The sequence below is a fragment of the Mustela nivalis genome, assembly GCF_964662115.1.
Source record: "Mustela nivalis genome assembly, chromosome: 8".
NCBI classification, from domain to species: Eukaryota; Metazoa; Chordata; class Mammalia; order Carnivora; family Mustelidae; genus Mustela; species Mustela nivalis.
Genome location: NC_139027.1, coordinates 116,747,159 through 116,765,117, shown reverse-complemented (window position 1 = coordinate 116,765,117; position 17,959 = coordinate 116,747,159). Strand labels below are relative to the sequence as shown.

The following is a 17,959-nucleotide window of genomic DNA, read 5'->3' as shown; positions in this document are numbered from 1 at the left end:
AAAGGAGGACAAGCGAATCAGGGATGATTTCCATTTCTTTAGCCTGAGCCCAGGGATGGGTAAGAGCAGTGCCATTCTCAGAGATAAAAGAGAGACCCAACAAAATGGATAATTGCGTCTCATCTGCAATATTGCTCTGAAAAGAGGAACCCAGTGTTCTGAGAATGGAATTTGAAGTCCGGTGAAGGTTTCCCCAAGAAAGGACTATTTGAAATAGAATCCGAGGAAAAAGAAGCAGTGAAGCAAACAGAAGCTGCCTGTGCAAAGGCCCTGGGGCAGTCTGAATGTCTTCATTCCAAGTCACTTTTACGCACCTCTACCCATGTGCTGACGAAGCATGGCAGGCAGGCGGCAGGCGGGAAAATAATCAAGGAAGCTTGAAGGTGTATCCTGGAAGGGCAGCCCAGCCAGCCCAGCGCTGTCAGAGAAGCTCTCCCAAGAGAGTGACACCATAGATAAGTCTTAAAGAAAGCACAAAAGTCAACCAAGAGGAAAAGTGGTTGAGAGCGGCTTTCCAGGCTGTTGTTGATGCAAAGTATGTCTCATTGAGTAGCTATTGTGAAATACTCAGTGGGTAGATCTGTGGGTAAATAAGATCAGGCAGTGAAAGGGCCTGGGGCAGTCCACAGGGGCCAGAGCACAGGGCTTACTATGGGTTGATGGGTGATGGGTTTTATTTGAACCAGAGGCTGTGGGGAGCCTTGGAAGGGGTGTGGATAGAGCTTTGTGATCTTCCTTAGCAGCCGGTGTCCCTGCTCCCGGAGGGCTGTTTCTGTGGCCACGTGGGGCTTGTCATGTCCCAGAACTGCTCTCGGAGCCAAGATCTCGTGCCAAATCCATTAATAACCCTGCTGCCAAGCCCCATTGCTCATTTCTGACATTATCCAGGCTCACATCCCCAGAGTTGCCGGCCTGAGAATTTACACAACTCCCGTAAAACCGTGGCTCCGATGTGCTCACCACCTTGACCATGACCCTGCAGTGAGCCAAGCCACGGCCTCCAATTACAGAATCAAGTGCATGAACAGCTCCTTTGATTAACCAGGACACTGTACCTTCTCTTTTCTTTTCTTTTTTTTTTTTTTTTTTAATGCTAAGACCTAGATGTGTAGAATATAGAACGTGTAGAAAATAGGGGAACGAAAAGGGAGGGGAAAAAAAAAATCCTCCCAAAGACCACTGCTGTTAGCATTTTTACTATGTTTCCTTCCGTGTTATCCATACATTTTTAGAATCGAGATCAAACCACAGAGAATGTTGCCTTTTCACTTATCACTTTAAGGTAATCATTTGTAAAAAAAAAAAAAAAAAACAACCTCATAAGCCTTTTAAATCTTTATCTATGAACCTATCCTAATTTCCTAAACCAGTCCCAGTTGGCAGAGCTGTAACATAGAAACCTTCCTCCCTGTCCTGCTCTGTGGCAAATGCCTCCGTGCCTAACGCTTTTTCTATATTTTGATTCCCCCCCAAAATGCACACTTATGAGTCAAAAGATGAGGACACCGTCCAAGCTCTCGATTTTGCCAAGCCGCCTCCCAGCAGGCTTATATGGGTTTGCCCTTCCCGCCAGCCATGTATGAATGTCTGTTTCACCCTACCTTCCCCAGCACCCGGTATTTTAACTTTTTTTAAAATCCTTGCCAGAAAATGTAGGTTGGGGTCGGGGGGGAAAGAAAGATAAGTGCATTGCTTAAAATTCCTTCTCAGTAAGACTGACCCTTCAGTCCAAACATTTGATAAACCCTGTGTTGCTGTTGTGACTTGCTCCACCCATATGGGAAATGGAACAAAAATGTTATTCTTACCGATTTGCATGAGCACTTGAGATAGGGAGGATATTTTTATCTGTGCGTCTCTTTCCTTTTTAGGTTGCATGAGCCCGAGAAGAACACCAGAGAAATAACCCAGGTACAGTCCTTGGTGAGATGCCCTTCCTGGGAATCTCGATGGTGTGATTTCCTTCCCCTCAACCAGAGTTGCAGCTCCTGTTCTAAATTAAGACTCCTTCCCCAGAGCGGGGCAGGGGCTGGGGGGTGGTGGGGAGAGTCGGGGAGCCTGACATTCCTAATGTCCCCCTCATCCTCTGTGCACACTCTCCCTCTGCCCCAACCAGGAGAGAATCACAGTCTCCTTGACCCAGCACACCCACTGTACAACTCCAGGGGGAGCTGTCCGCGGTTTGCTTACTAAATGCCTCGTGCAAGGGCGTACTCCCTTTCTGGCGCTTTCTCCTCAAAACTGCTGATGCAGTGGCGCGGGCAACTTGGTTGGCCTGATTCTGAGAAGCCTAGCCCTGCTTCTTGCTGGCTGATGTTGTCAGACCTCGGAGGCAGAGGGCTTCTCCGCCTCTTGAAATGAGACAGGCCCTGCCCTGAACCCGAGAGCAAGAGAGGACCAGCTGTCCTTGACATTTCCCCGGCTCTTGTCATCGCTTCAGACACAATTTGTGGTTCAGAGTCAGGGCTGGTAAAAGCGCAGCATTTCTGGCCTCAACACTGTGGCCTGCTCTCCTGACCCGGTCAGCCCCAAGGGCTGGGTGGTGTGACCACAGCTGGAGTCCAGCAGACTTTGGATCCTTTCCAGCTGTGTGACTTTGACCCAAGTATTTAACCTCTCTGGGTCTCAGTTGCTTCACTTGTAAAATGGGGTAAGTAATTCAACAACGGGCTGAGTGGGGCCTAGAGAAGGTGCTCCGTGCGACGGCATGGAGCCTCCAAGCCCTCGGAGGTGGAGCTCTGCAGTCATCACTGTGCACCAACGACAGCCAGCGGCTGCCGTCGCCCCCTCTGCCTCTACGGTCGGGGCAGGAGCGCGGAGGGAGCAGAGCTGGTAATTCGTGATGAGTAATTTGAAGGCAGCAGTTGTGCATGGCAAGACGAGCACGTGGGGGACCTTCGGGTTGGCTAGGTGGCCGATGATGGCTAATGTTTATCGAACATACGTGTGTCACTTGATAGGTGCCAGGCTCTCTCCTAAGAGCTTTACCTGAGGGATCATATGTGATCCTCACAGGGACTCTGGAAATACGGTTGTATCCCTGCTCTACAGATGGTGAAACCAAGGCCCAAAGTGAATTGCCTGAAGTCCCTCAACTAGACAAAGCCCAAGTGAGATGCAAACCCTAGGCCTCTTAATGCATCTGCTCCCCGGGGTCTCATTCCTATGCACTGCTCTCCTCTGTCTCCCGGATCTCAGCTTCACCCTGAGTGAGGCTGAAATTGCTGTCTGTCCGTCCATCCATCCATCCATCCTTTCAACACTGATTGGGCTTCTTCAATGCTGGCCTTGGTTCCTGCATTCTAATTCATAGTAATATGTGTTGATGAAACCAGTAAGTAAATGACTGTGTCCACCCACTGTGGGTCGGCATCTACTCCAACTCCCAGACAGACTCTGTCATGGGGGGTGGGTGCCGTCATGAGTGGAGGAGGCACAGGGTGGGAGCCCTGGAGCCCGCCGAGGCAGGGTCTTAGGATAAAGCGCTGCTTGTGCTGGAACGTGTGAGGCGGATTAGGTTTCATGACAAGGAGAAAGGGGTTGGACACCAGGCAGAGGAGGGAGCACTGAAAAGGCAGGATGAGGTTCAGGAGGAGGGACACTGAGGCAGGGCTGTGAAGTGACCGGGCTGGCTGAGTTCAGGAAGCTCCTTCAGGCTATGCAGGGCTTGGAAGGGTAGAGCTGGAGGTAGGTAACCCGGGCCAGAGAAGAATGGGGCATGACTCAGGGCTGAGCCAGTGGGGCCCAAGGGGAGACAGAAGCATCCAGCCTTTGGTGCCAACAGGCCGATGAGTGGCTGGGAGCCCCAGAATGAATGTCTCTCCACCACATTTAGATCCAGGACAACAATGACATCACCTATGCAGACTTGAACCTGCCCAAGGGGAAGAAGCCTGCGCCTCGGGCCGCCGAGCCCAACAACCACACAGAGTATGCCAGCATTCAGACCGGCCCGGCGCCTGCGCCTGAGGACAACCTCACCTACGCGGACCTGGACATGGTCCACCTCAACCGGGCCCCCAAGCAGCCAGCCCCCAAGCCCGAGCCGTCCTACTCGGAGTACGCCAGTGTCCAGGTCCAGAGGAAGTGAATGGGACCGTGGTCGTCTCTAGGGTCTGTCCTCGCGAGCCTTCCTGTCCCATGTGGGACAGCTGTGATGGGGACAGCCAGCCCAGTTCCCAGAGGGCCAGGATGGCGCAGGCCCCGGGACCCCAGGATGAGGCTGGCTCTTGTTTCCCCGACCCACTTGGCTCTCCAGCATTTCCAGGGCACCCACCGTCCTCCCAACATCACCACACATGGAGGCCGATGGTGCCGGGCCAGCCGGGGGACCGATCTGGGAACTGGCCAGAGCCGCCGGGGATCCAGGAACCCTCATGCCTATCTCCAACGACATGTGGGTCTTGGTCATGGTCTTGGAGACCCTGACTAACCCCCTTGATGTTCTGCAGCCTGCTCTTCCAGGGTGAGGAGGAGAAAACCCCACCTCCTTTCACCACCACCCATCTGGGGCTTGGGGAAAATGTTCCCTTTAGATCCAACCGCCCCATCCATGGAGAAGCTGGGGGAAAAAAAAAAAAAAAAGAAAGAAACCTCTGGGACCCACATCCCAAGACTTGGTGAGATTGCTGCCAACGTCCTAGCCTCCCCATCCCTGGACTGATGGAGGCGGAGGCCCTGGGGGAGGGGAGGACCCTCCAAGGAACTCCCATGCAACCACCACCACCACCACCACCACCACCACCACCAAGGACTGCGTAACAAAATCCTTCTCCTCCTGGCGGCCCTCCAAGACTCCTTGAGGACCCATCATCCCAGCCGTGACGCAACACGTGGCCCCTCCTCTCCTTCCTAGACCTGAGCTTGCTTCCTCCAGCTAGCACTAACTCAGCAACATCTCGCTGTGGACGCCTGTAAATTATTGAGAAATGTGAAATGTGCAATCTTGAAACTGAGGTGTTAGAAAATTTGATCTGTGGTGTTCCGTTTTGTTTTTTTCTTAAAACGACAGCAACGTTATCTTGGCTCTTTGTCATGTGTTGAAGTCCCCTGTTGGGTCTCGTGTGATCTAAGGTTTACCGCTTGGTGGTCCTGGAGGGATCCTCTTACAGCAGAAACGGAGTTCCTGCACGACCCAGGCCCCGAGGATGGGGAGGAAGGTTGCGGTGTGGCTGCTCCGTGGAGACGCTTAGCCTTCTCTCTCCAGGACGAAAGTGGTCGTGCTCTCAGCCGAGCCACGTGGCCGGTACTGCTGCCTTCCGTACCCCCAGCGTGCTAAGCTCAAACCTGCCCGGTACTTCTCCAGGCTGCATCCTTCACAGGGCGAGAGGGAGAGAGGAAAGATGCCTACCCCACCCCCATTCCCTGCCATTCCACAGGCACTGGATGCCATGCAGGGGAGGGAAGCTATGCGTGGCTACTTCCCCGCCCATTAGTGACTGCCCCCTTTCCAGCTCTCCAAGCTAACCCCTGCTAGCGGAGTCTTCTATTTCTGCTCTCAAACGCTTTCAGGATCAAACTGGAATAAATCCAAGACAGCCAGGAGGTTGGGCAGATGCTGTGACCTACTACCCCTCACCCCCCACCCCACCCTTCCGGTGGGGAGTGGGGGCCTGGCTAAGCCCAGGGCCAGCACGTGTGGCAAGCCCTGTTTATTTGGTCTTCACGTATAAGCGACCGACTCTGCGAGCTGAGAGGTTCCTCTTTCCTGCACCCCTGGGTCCAGCCACTCGATGCCCCAGGGGTCCCAGGCTATCGGAAGGAGAAGCTGAGGCACCTTGCCCATCAGCAGGTTCCACACGTGGAACACAGGGAGCTCAGCTCGGACCCAGTTCTCTGGGGACAGTGATTTGGCGCTTTACGTGGTGGCGTCCAGGAATCGGCTGAGCCAGCAGGCCACGTGGGCAGTTTTGGCCCGATGAGCCGAAGTTTCTCTGCGGCATCTGGGAGCACAGTGGCCCAGCCACCTGGCTCGGGCCGCTTCCAAATTCCGAAAGGTTGGCTTGTAAACCTTAGTCTCCCTCGCTTCTGCCCAGAGAAGACACATGTGTTGAGCGTGCATGCGTGTGTGCGCACACACATGCACACAGAATCTTAAGAGAATGTTTTCTTGGTGCCATTTTCATTTTATTTTATTTTGAATTTTGGAAGGGGAGTAAGGGAATGAGGCCAAGAAAGTTGTGCGGCTTTAGCTCCGGCCTGGCAGCCTGGAGATTCCCGTACCTTGTGTATTGAACCCCAGGAAAAGGAAGAGGTCGAAACAACACTGCAGAAGGAGCGTGGTTTCGGGAGTTTATTTTAAGACTGCTAGGAAGGAAACAGGCCCCATTTTGTATATAGTTGCAACTTAAACTTTTTGGCTTGCAAAATATTTTTGTAATAAAGATTTCTGGGTAACAACGACCCTTCTGGATGTTGAGTGGCTTTGTCTTGACGCGTGTAAGCCCCCCTGTCTCCGGGAGCCGGGGAGAGGCTGGCGTGTGGCCCTGGGGCTTGGAGACCGTGGGGTTTGAGTCTCTTTCTTGGGTTTTCTAGACACAAAGACTTTGTTTCCCCTGGCTCAGAGGAGTCGGCAGAAGGTTATGCCCCAAACACCTGCATAAGCCTTATTCCAACAGAACCGTGTTTGAATCCCAGCTCTGCCACTCTGCAGAGTTCACACAGCTCGCCTCCTCCCGGAGACTCAGACTCACCGTGTTGTCAACACAATGGGGACAGTCGTGCCCGTAGCCAGGGATCCGGTGCAGATTGAAGGGGGCCGGGGCTGCCGAGCCCCAGGCCTGGTGTGTGGCAGGCCTTCACTAAGTGTTGGTCCTTCCTCCCTGCCCTAGACGTTGCACAGCTGGGACTGATCGCCCCTCCCCACCGGTGGGATCTTGCACAAGTGGGTCACCCTCTGGGAACCTCACTTCCTCCTTGACTGACCGAATGCAGAAGTCCGGTGCTCGGCCTAGAATATCCTCGCCAGATGATTCTTGGCAAGTGCTCGCATATCATGCTCGTGTAAATGTTGGCTTCCTTCCCTCTCCTCCGTGGGAATACTCATAATATTAATGACAATTAGATAATGACAGTCATATGATATTAACAAGTGGGGCTTACCGTGTGTCAGCATTTGACCTTGCTGAGCTTCAATCCTCACGGTGGAGGTAGGAAATATTCCTGATCTTATGAATAGGGAAGGCACAAGGAAGAGGTAGAATTTACGCAGGGTCGCACTGCTAACGAGGGCTGTCGCTGAGACACAGGCTCCAGCTGTGCGACCTCAGTGGGCAGCTTTTAACCCCTGAGTCAAGAATTGAGACCTCTCGTGTTGGCACTGGCCAGGTCAGATGGGGAGAAACACACCGGTGCCTCCCAGTTGTTACCTCATTTAGTCTTTCCAGCCCCCGGATGAGGGGGAGCTCTTTGTCATACCTATTTTGTGGATGAGTAAACTGAGGTCCAGAGAAGCTAAGAGTCCCCTGGCAGAGCGAGGCTTGGAACCCAGAGTCTTGCTCTTCCTCAACACATCCTACTGCCTCATTCACTTCTCATAGCGGCCAGATAGCAGGGGCTGTGCCCATTTGGCAGGGAAGGAAGGTGGAGGAGCGGGAGACTCGGGGCACCAGGCCGAGCTCATGCAACAAACCTGCAGTGGAGTTGGGACTTGTACTTGGGTCCGCAAGCCCACATGGGACCATCCCCGAGCCTGATCTGTGATCAGAGATCTCAGGCATCCAAGGCAAAGGAGACTCCCACCGGGCTCAGGGAAGTCACCTGCCTCACAGGCCAGGCCAGAGAACTGACAGAGAGCTCAGCCCTCAGCCTCCCTCGGGGCCCAACCTGGGAAATCTGTGTGCTGCTGGCTGGGATCGGGTGTTCAAGGCAAGCATCCAGGCTGCGTGGGCGAGGAAGTGCCTCGCATTTTCTGAGAGGGTGGGGGATGATGGACGGTGTGTCCGGGCAAGGAGACTTGGGGGGGTGTATTTCATGCAGCACCTGGGCCCCGCCTCCTCCACGGCCCAGATCTCCAGGGCTGCGGGTTGGCAGGCAGAATGAAAGTTGATGGGAGCCAAGTGACCCTCTTCCTGCCCGCCAGGAAATCGGTCCAGCAGTCGGCGTTTATCGGGTGCCTCATCTGGTTCTGTGTTGTGCAGAGGAGAACCACAGGACCCCACCGCACCCCCCACCCCCCATGAGGACTCAGGGGCCGTTTGCGGCCCCCCACCCCGGCCCCTTTTACATGATCATCAGGAAAATCTCTGCCTTCTCTGCAAGATTCCAACACCCAACTGTGAAAAACTCTGCGTGTTCCAGCAAATTCCCAACAGCCAAAATTTGACCAAGGTTTGTTTATTTAATTTTTACATAAGTACTTTTTAATGTATCAGATAGTCTCCTAAACTCTGGACAAATATTAACTTATTTAAAATCAATTCACTCCATCCTTTTAACAAACCTAGAAGGTAGGTAGTATGATTATGTTCTGTTTAATAAAGACATGGGAGCAGAGAGAGATTGCCTGTCCTGTTCAAGGGGCCATTGTCCAAGAAGTGGTGTCACCCTGGGTGTGGGTGGGCACTGGATGGGCGTGCAGGGTGCGGGGGAGGGGGTGGTTTGCTGGAGACGCAGCAGGGGACACAGACGGTGGGAGCCAGGAAATGTGGTCTCAACCATCAAAACATCAGAGTATGAGGATAACCCCGGTCACCTGCCTGGTCACCGGCCAGTCCTCATAGCTTCAAGCTTCCCTGGGGCTCAACCCGGCACCATCACATGTCTCTACTGCCCCCCACCCTTAACCATGGCCTGGGTTTGTTTTCTGAACACGGGATTTTGAAATGGAAAATGATTTCCAAAAGAGACTTGCACCCCAGATGTTCGAAAACAGGCAAAACCTCGGTGACAGATCGGGGGATGGGAGCTGTCCTTATTGGGAGGCAGCAATGAGGACCAGTCTGAGGAGCCTTCTGGGGTGATGGGATGCTCTGTATCTCCATCTGAGTGGGGGCTGTGTGGGGTGGGGTGGGGGTTGCGGATGTAAAATTCCATCCCGTGCACATTTAACGTGTCTGCATTTTCCCATGTGTATATTACACCTCAAAAAAGACAGGTTGTCCCCCCCGGGGCTTCAACCCCCCCCCGCCGCCGTCGACTTCAGATGCCTGCCCCAACCTGATAGTTCTGGGGCCCAGCCCCAGGTGAGGGCTCTGGGAACACTGTCGAGCACCTCGGAGAGATGGCCTCCTAGTGACCAAAAGAGCACACAATACGGGGAAGGCCAAGGCTACAGGACAAGCCATTTCTCTGACATCATCTGTCCGCTGAGGCTGCCTGACCTACTCCCCCCACGCCCACACTCCTCCTCCTGCCACCCGGGCTACCGAGGCCTCTGCACAGACTTCACCCTGTGACCTTGGGCAAGTGGCTTCACGTCTGAGCCTCAGTTTATGCTACTGGGAAATGGGATGGAGTCTTCCCCTCTGGGTTCTACTGAAGATTACATGGAGAATAGACAGAGGACCCTTTGCAACAGCGTGGGACAGACAGCCGTCTGCATACTCATATTCACACTCACACACACACATGCTCACATGTTCACAACCCCCCCCACTTGCAGGCATTCACACACACATTCACGTACACACAGACACGCTCATATTCAGACCCACACAATTCACACCCCCCCACACCATGCATTTGCACACACATCCACATTCCTGTACATTCACACCCATGCTCTCACACACATCCATACACATAATCAACCCTCCCCCCACATACACACACGCACACACTCACACACACATTCACACCCATACACCAAGGCCAGGTTCTCAGAGGAGCTCAACGGGTGATGGGCCTCCCTTTCTGGCTGAAGCAATATTAGCAGCTCCCTCCTCCCTCATTAGCCTGGGGTGGCTCCGTCTATTTTTTTTTTTTTTTAAGATTTATTGATTTATTTATTTGACAGAGAGAGAGACACACACACACGGCAAGAAAGGGAACACAACCAGGGGGGATGGGAGAGGGAGAAGCAGACTTCCAACTGAGCAGGGAGCCCGATGTGGGGCTCGATCCTGGAACCCTGCTATCATGACCTGGGCCAAAGGCAGATGCTTAATGACTGAGCCACGCAGGCGCCCCGGGGGTGGCTCCCTCTTACCAACTTTGGGGAATCCAACACCCAGCCTGGCCTTCAGGCTCCTCTTCCTCACCCCCCACCTGACCTCTTTAAGGATACATCCTGCTCCTCTAGCCGGCCTAGTCCTGCCAGCTACCAGCTGGAGCTACCTTTGACTGCCCCCACCCCACAGTGAGTCACCCTCCCTCCTGCCTGCCCCTGAGCCAGACCATGAGCTCCCCAACACCAGAACGTCACTTCCTGCCTTTGGGATCCGGCCCCTGGGAGAAGGACTGAAGCCCGCCACATGCCAGACAGGGTCCAGACTTAAATTCTTTATTCCTCTGAAGATGGGCACTATCTTGTGCATTTCGCAGATAAGAAAACTGAAGCTCAGGGAGGTGAAAAGACAAGATCACTCTTTCGCCAGGATTTCTTCAGCTCCTGCTGTGCGCCTGGCCCTGCAAACCTCTGGGGAAAGCATGCTGAGGAATGCTGACCACACCCTCATGAGCTCATGGGGTGCGAGGGAGCCAGAGCATCTGCTCAAGGGGGTGTCCGTGTGTAGTTCTCAGGAAGTTACAAAACAGGAGAGAGGCAAACACAGAATGGCAAAGCCAAACGCAGCCACACTCCTTAATCCTTCAGGGGGCCTTCTTAAACAATGCCCCAGGAGGCATTGAAAGGAAGTTCTACCTTCTTTGCCTTATTTCCAAGTCCTGGATACTTTTTCTTATTAGGCTTCACTCGGTGTGCACAGGGCAATCCAGGCCTTCTGAAGAGGAAACCCCGAGCTGAGGCCTAAAGGATGAGTAAGAATGAGCCAGATAAAGAGGGGGCCGTGGAGTCAACGCTGCCCAGAAAGCCATTCTTCCAGCCCCGGCTGAGCTCCGCCGCCCTGTCTTGCATCACTCCCCCCATCACTCCTTGCACTGGCAACACAGTTCCTGGAATGAAACACAGGGCCTTTGCACGTGCTACACCTGCTGCGTGGAACACCTGCCGGGGCTCTTTCATGCTTGTCCTCCAGTGCAAAGACTGGGCTGAGTTCCCTTGTTAAAAGCCACCATTACAACACTGCGAGTACCTCTCTTTGTAACCCTGGTCACTGATATTGACCTTATGGTTCCTTGATTAACATCCACTGGCCTGGAACCTGCCTCAGGGCATGGAGGATGTTGGCTTTGCTAACCAGTAACTGCCCTAGCCCACTGGATGCATCCAATAAGTATTTGTTGGGTAGATGGGAGGAGGGAGAGAAGGAGGGGGGGTAGGGAGGGAGAGAGGGAGGATGACTGGGTGGATGGAAGATAGATTTGTGGCTGGGAAGGAAGGGAGGAGGGAGGAAAGGTGAGGAAAGGAGAGCATGTAGAAAAGCCCAGAAGCTGGAGACTGCAGGGCCTCTTTGGAGAACAGAAAGTTCCCCAGCTGGCAGGTTTGGAACTAGGATTCAAACCCCAAGCCATCTTGCTTTTCCCACTGAGTCCCTCTGCCTTTCATCGTGATCCTGGGTTCAGAGCAATCACTTTTTAAAAAATGGATGTGTGCTCCCCAACAGACAAGGAGCCAGTGACCTTTGTCTGAGCCTTTGATGCCTCCTCTGGGGAGACTGGGCCCGTACTTAGAAAACATGATGAGCGATGGCAAAGATCTTCTTCTACCCTGAGATTGCACAACCCCGGGTGGCCGGCCGGGCTTCGGAGCTGGTGGGGCTCTGCCGCCCCGCCCAGCAGATGTAGTTTCCTGGCCCGGTTTCAAGGACAACAGGCCAAGCCCTCACGGGGGAAGGTGCCCTGGCCGGCCACCCAGGCCTTCTGGCCCCGAGGACTCGCTCTGGGCAGGGTCAGCTGGTACGGCAGCCGGTCGTCGTGGTAGGGATCTGGGCCACGGACCTGTCTCCAGAAGGAGGCCGGGTGAGGGTTTAATGGCAAGCTGGCTGTGGCCCCACAGAGGCTGTGGGCTCCGTCCTGCCCTGGCTCCCGGGGTGCCGGCAAATGGACCCTGCACGTGTGCAGATGAGAGCATTACCGCCAAGATCACGGGCGGGAGGCAGAGGCGCGGCAGCAGCCAGGCCGGGAGCTGCCATTACGCCAGGACCTTTCACTGGAAAATTTTTCTTGGGGCAATTAAATCTTCAGCTGTCTCCTCGCAGGGAGTGCCTGCTTGCATTTTAATTATCCTTAAAAGACAGAAGTAGGGGAAAGGACACAAGGCAAAGAATTAAAAAATAACAAATCTGCTTTATAAACAGCCATCATCTCGCTGCTGTGCATGTCTATTCAGAGGGCAGCTCTGCAAAGCCCTTGACCCTTTGCACTCCGGGCTCCCTGGGGCAGCTGCAGGGAGGGGGGAGCCCTCTTGGGGGGATGGACAGGGGCCCAGGGAGAGAGCACTGCTTGGGTGTGGCTGCAGGTCTTCTGTGTGGGGCCACGGTGGGTCTCAGGGTCCTACTTCGTCCTCACCACCCCCCTGCCCTCGGGCAGAAGTTACTGCCCTCGTTTTCCAGATGAGAAAATAATCTGTAATAGGATGAGTTATGGCAATAAAAAGAAACAAAGTACCGATACACACAGAAACATGATGGGTCTCAAAAAACTGTATGCTGAGTGCCAGGTGGCTCAGTTAAGCATCTGCCTTTGGCTCAGGTCATGATCTCGGGGTCCTGGGATGGAGCCCCGCCTCAGGCTCCTTGCTCAGTGGGGAGCCTGCTCCTCCATCCTGTTCTCCCTCTGTGTGTGCTCTCTCTCTCTCTCTCTTCCTCCTCTCTCTTCCTCTCTCTCTCTCTCTCAAATAAATATATAAAATCTTTAAAGAAAAAGGTCTGAAAGAAAAGGGTCTGAAGCAACCAGACCCTAAAAGGTGTGCCGTGAGTGATTCCGTTGATACCAAGTTCTAGAGCTGTCAAAACTAATCTACCATGCTGGAGAGCAGAGAAATGGGTGTTGGAGAAGAGGAAGGGCTTGGCTGAGGGGGCAGAGGGCGCTTCTGGTGAGATGGAACTGTCCTGTAGGTTGACTGAAGCGAAGCTTACATGTGTACGTACAGCCATTAATACTCATTGAACGGTATACTTAAATGAGTGCATTTTATTGTTTATAAGTTATATCTCAATAAAATAGATTTAATAATAGTAAAACAATGTGAGTTCATGTTTAGCTAGACTCCCTCTGTGCCAGTCCTTATTGTAAGCTCTTTCCATGAGCTAAGTGGCTTAGCTCCCACGCGGACCTGTGACACAGGCACTGTGAGGGCCCCGATTTTCCAAATGAAGAAACTGAGGCACCAGGAAAGTCATGGAATTTTCCCAAGGTGACGAGGCTGGAAAGAGGCAGAGCGTGGGTTCAAATCCAGACAGACCAATGGCAGGGCCTTATAGTTTTGAAAGAAAAGTTCAAAGTTACCCAACTAAGGAGTCTTACAGGCAGGATTAAATCCCAGGGCCTTTCCAACACGGCAACGCTGGCAAAAGGGGAAAACTCATTCATTCAAGAAAACTGACCTGGTGTCTACTGTAGGTTATATGGTGGCCACACGGGGAGCAAGAGTAAAGTGCCAGGTCCTTGGGGTGTCTGTGGGGGAGGGGATCACCAAATAATCCCCCAAATAAACATGGGGTTGCAGTCAGTGATGTGTGCGCTGGGAAGGGGACATCACAGGGCACCCAAAGGAGTGAGCCCAAGACCACAACCTCTCCTCTTGTATTTGTGTGGAAACAGTGTTGCTCTGGCTTGCACCGAATTCCCAAACCTCCTGTCCCTCACTTGCTTTCCCTTCCAAGCCGCGGATTCTGCGGATGCGGGACAAGTTCTAGAGTCTTGTCTTTGAAGAGATGCGGCAAAGGTCCTTTGAAATGGCCCGTCTGCTCTGAGCACCAGGGGTCTGCAGCTCAGCTATTTCAGGAATCGTCCCTGTGCATTACCCAGCCCTGGGGGTCACATTCCAGCCCGGTGGGAACAGAACCACTGGGACAGGGGTGACAGCTGGGAGAGCCTGGGCGCCGGAGGGGAAGACTCTTGTCTTGAGCCAAGCACCCAGGCCCCTCGGAGCCCCTGTGTGGCCTTGGCTCCAGGAAATCGACACAGCCTTCAGCCAGTTTCCTAGACATTTACATCTTTGCTCATATCTACCATGTGTTGAGGGCCTGGACTAGGGCACTTTGGGTACATTACCCAACTGATTCCTCCCCAGAGCCTTTAGACCCCCACCCTGGATTCCCAGGTGAGCACAGAGAAGGGAGGCAACTTGCTGGAGTTGGCACAGTGCTGGCGTCTGGGCCCCTCTCCTGTCATCCCGTGCCTCCCGAGTCTCACCTGGGCCCCTCTCTACCCAGGTGAGAGGGTGAGTATGTCTGTCTTTGGAAGTCAGACTGTGAGTATGTCATACCAGTGAGTATGTCTGTCTTTGGAAGTCAGACACTCTGGATTTATTTTCTGGGCCCCCCTTTCCAACCAGCTGTGTGACCTTGGGCAACTTTCCAACCAGCTGTGTGACCTTGGGCAACTTTCTCCACCCCTCTGTACCAGCGTCCCCCTCTCTAGAAAGTCCCCTAAAACTCTCCCTACAACAGAGGATTGTCATGGAGCTCAAACAAAACAAGAAATGGAAACACGATTACAGCCAGTCCTCCAAACCCAGTAGCTCGTCCCATTATGGACACTGTTGTTGACATAAATGGGCTCCTACCCAATGACTTTCTATATCTGTGGCACCTTTCCAAGGAGAGCACAAAGACCAGCCTCACGCTTTTAAAAAGCGCGTCATAGTATTCTCATTTAGTTGTTCACCTATGTGTTTATTTCCCAAACATGGCAGCTTCTAGACACCAGGCCAGGACCCCCAACGCGCAAAGCGGCTCTCCGTTCTAGTCGGGGAGACAATCCACAGGTACGCAAATACTCGAGATCAATTCACCTTGTGCTGAGCGCTTGGAAGAAAATAAGATGGGGCAGAGAGATGGAAAGGCACGGATAGGAAGGGAAAACAATCGAGATACAGTGCCCTAACTCCCCGAGGACATGACAGGGCGCATTCCTAAAGCCACCAGCTGAACAAGAAGGGGGAGGCAGAGGAAGAACCTGGGCTAGGAGACTCCAGGCCGAGGGAAGAGCAAGGGCAAATGCCCTGTGGCTGGACTGAGCACCGTGTGGTTGGACTAGAGGCAGAGAATGGGTATCTTTGAAATGGTGGTGGAGGGGCAGGCTGGGGCCATGGTGAGGAGCTGGGGAGTTATACTGAGATATTGAAACAGGAAGCCTTAGAGCATGGGAGCAGTCTGCTCTAATTCTGCTTTTTACAAACCACCCCGGTTGCTGGTCGGGAACAGATCCCAGGAGCCACCATGGAAGAAGGAGGACGGTCATGAAGTCCCCACGGACGGAGGTCCGGGCTCCTGCTCTTTCTTTACCTCTTTGCAAACAGTTTTGCAGTAAACACATGGCACAGCACTTCCTAGAAGTGGGACGGTCGGCATTAACATGCGAGCGTTTTTTTTTTTTTTTTTTTTTTTTTCACAGTGTCCAGACTGCCACACGCACTCCGTATCACCTCCCGTCCCACGTGCAGGCGTTCCAGCTGCCGCCCCCGATCAGCTCACCTGACCTGCTCCAGGCTACATGGCTCCCCAGGCTCTCTGGCCTGGTACCAACCCGCAAGTCCCGAATGCCTTCTTAGTTCTTGTTGCAATCTGGAAGTACAAGTCATTGAGAAGAAAATCTCAGAATCAGGCTAAGTGGCTAAAAGGACTGTCCAGGGCCCTCCTTTTCCAGTAGGAGTCAGAGACAGGTCTCCAACACCCTGAAGAGGCCAATTTGCCCCTATTCTTCTAACCACAGATCAGTTGTGCTTTTTTTTTTTTCCTCTCCTTCTGTTCAGCCGTGACAATGAGCCATGGCACTGAGACGACATTGAAAACAGGCCCTGGGGTTATACAGGACAGAGGGCTAGTTGGAAAACCCTCCTATTGACCACTCTCTGAGCATCAGGTCTGGAGAGAGCCGCCATCCTCTGAGCCCTCTGCCTCCCACCCCTCAGGGCCCCCATCTTGCCCTGTCCTTGTCCCCTGGCCACGGCCACCACCTGCTTGCCAGTCTCTTGGCTTCCATGTCATGTCTGCTCCACTACCAATTCTCCTTTCCATAAGTGGCCTTTTAAAAGAAAGCATTCTCTATTAATCAGCAGCTCTAGCACCAGCAACAGCGTGGAGGTATAATTTTACTATTTTTCTCATCCTTTCGGGCTTCTTTCTGTTGTTTATTTGGGGGAAGGGGAAGGAGTGCTACGATCTCAGTCGCTCAAAACCAGCTTGCATGATTTTAATCTTGGCATTTGGAGATGCTTTTGGAGGTGGTTTGTGTTCTTTCCAAGACTGACCTGGTGACTTACTTGAGAGAAGGTATTGCAACAGACTGTTCTTAATATTTTATCATTTAAGACAAGGGACTTTTGTTTTTGTTTTTGTTTTTGTTTTCCATAGCAAAATAGCTGGATAGCAAAGTCTTTGACACAGAGAGGAATTATTATTCATTACCTGCTTATGAAATGCCAGCCGCTAGATGGGATGCATTGTCTCATTTTGTCTTCTCAGCAACCTCATAAGGGAGGTATGAGTTTTGTACGCATTTTATAGGCGAGAAACTGAGCCATCGAGAAGATGACTTACCGGGGAGCCATTCAGGGGTGGAACTGGCAAGCAAAGCAGGTCCCTCCTTTGTGATCACGGTTTTCACCAGCCATGGCGCCTTGAACCGTGTCAGTCCAGCCGACTTGGAGCTGCATGTCCCGGAATTCCTTCCTTGTATGGTTCTTCGATGATAGGGGTCCCCATGCGACAGTCTGCTCAAGGTTTCGAAGACACAGGTGAAGAAGCCACCATCTTTTAGGCTCTGAAGATCAGGGCAGGGCCCATGCATGTCATCGCTGGCCCGACTGCTCATCTCGTTGGCAGGGGGTGGGGGCGAGGGGTTGAAAGATGCGGGGTGAGGGGTGGGAGGCTCAGGGCCCAGACACCCAGAATCGCTCAGACCGTCAGGACCCCACAGTACCTTCCAGATGTTCAGCTTCTCTGAGACCTGGGCCATAGCTCTCCCTTGTGATGGATCCGTAGACAGCTGGTGCACAGTGGCCATGGAGCTGATGGCTCCCATTACGCGGGAGGTCACTGCCCTGAGATGAATCCCTTCCTCCAGATCACTCATAAAGTCTTTGCTTCTCCAGATGGGACCCTGACTGATCCACAGGAGTTCAGATTTTATTTGGAAAGTGGCCCGTTCCCCTCTACCTAGATTTGACAGGCTTAGCAAATAAAAATACAGAGCAGCCAATTAAATTTGAATTTCTCGCACACACAAACATGAAGACTTTTTTAGTGTGAGTATATTTCATGCAATATTTGGGGACATACTTATACTAAAAATAATCTGTTGTTTGCCTGAAATTCAAACGTCACCTGGCATGGGCAGCCTCTATTTTATCTGGGTATCCAATCTCCATCCTCCCAGTAGATATCTTTCCAGGGAGAACCCCATAACACAGCCTCTTCCATGTGACAGATAGGACAAGAACACTGGAGTACACACTCGGTCAGCATGTGAGAGGATGCAGAACAGACTGCTGTTGGTCTTTACAGGATCTCAGTTTCTCCCTCGGGCTATGTTGTAAAGCTCTAAAGTCCCTGGGGAGTCCCAAGTCCACACACTGATCCTTACTGCTTTTGGGACAAAGCCCTGGTTCCTTATGGAGGCCTCCAAGCGCCCGACTTGCCACCGCTGCCCAGCTCACACAACCACCTAGAAGGACTTGCTATTTTTCCAAAGACAGTCTCTTCTCACTGGTAGGGTTTGACCTTGACTCTTCTTG

General features: G+C 52.8%; 1 protein-coding gene across 3 annotated transcripts in view; it reads left to right on the top strand.

Annotated features, from left to right (window-relative positions):
* The window catches only part of LOC309871505 (tyrosine-protein phosphatase non-receptor type substrate 1-like), a 38,870-nt gene extending 32,468 nt beyond the window's left edge, over nt 1–6,402 (top strand). For all 3 annotated transcript variants that reach the window (XM_082744584.1, XM_082744585.1, XM_082744586.1), the window contains exons 8-9: nt 1,872–1,911; nt 3,836–6,402. In XM_082744584.1, coding sequence (XP_082600710.1) covers nt 1,872–1,911; nt 3,836–4,090 — 295 coding nt within the window. In that variant the 3' untranslated portion in view covers nt 4,091–6,402. The remainder of the gene's footprint in view (nt 1–1,871; nt 1,912–3,835) is intronic.
* The last annotated feature ends 11,557 nt before the right edge of the window (nt 6,403–17,959 follow it).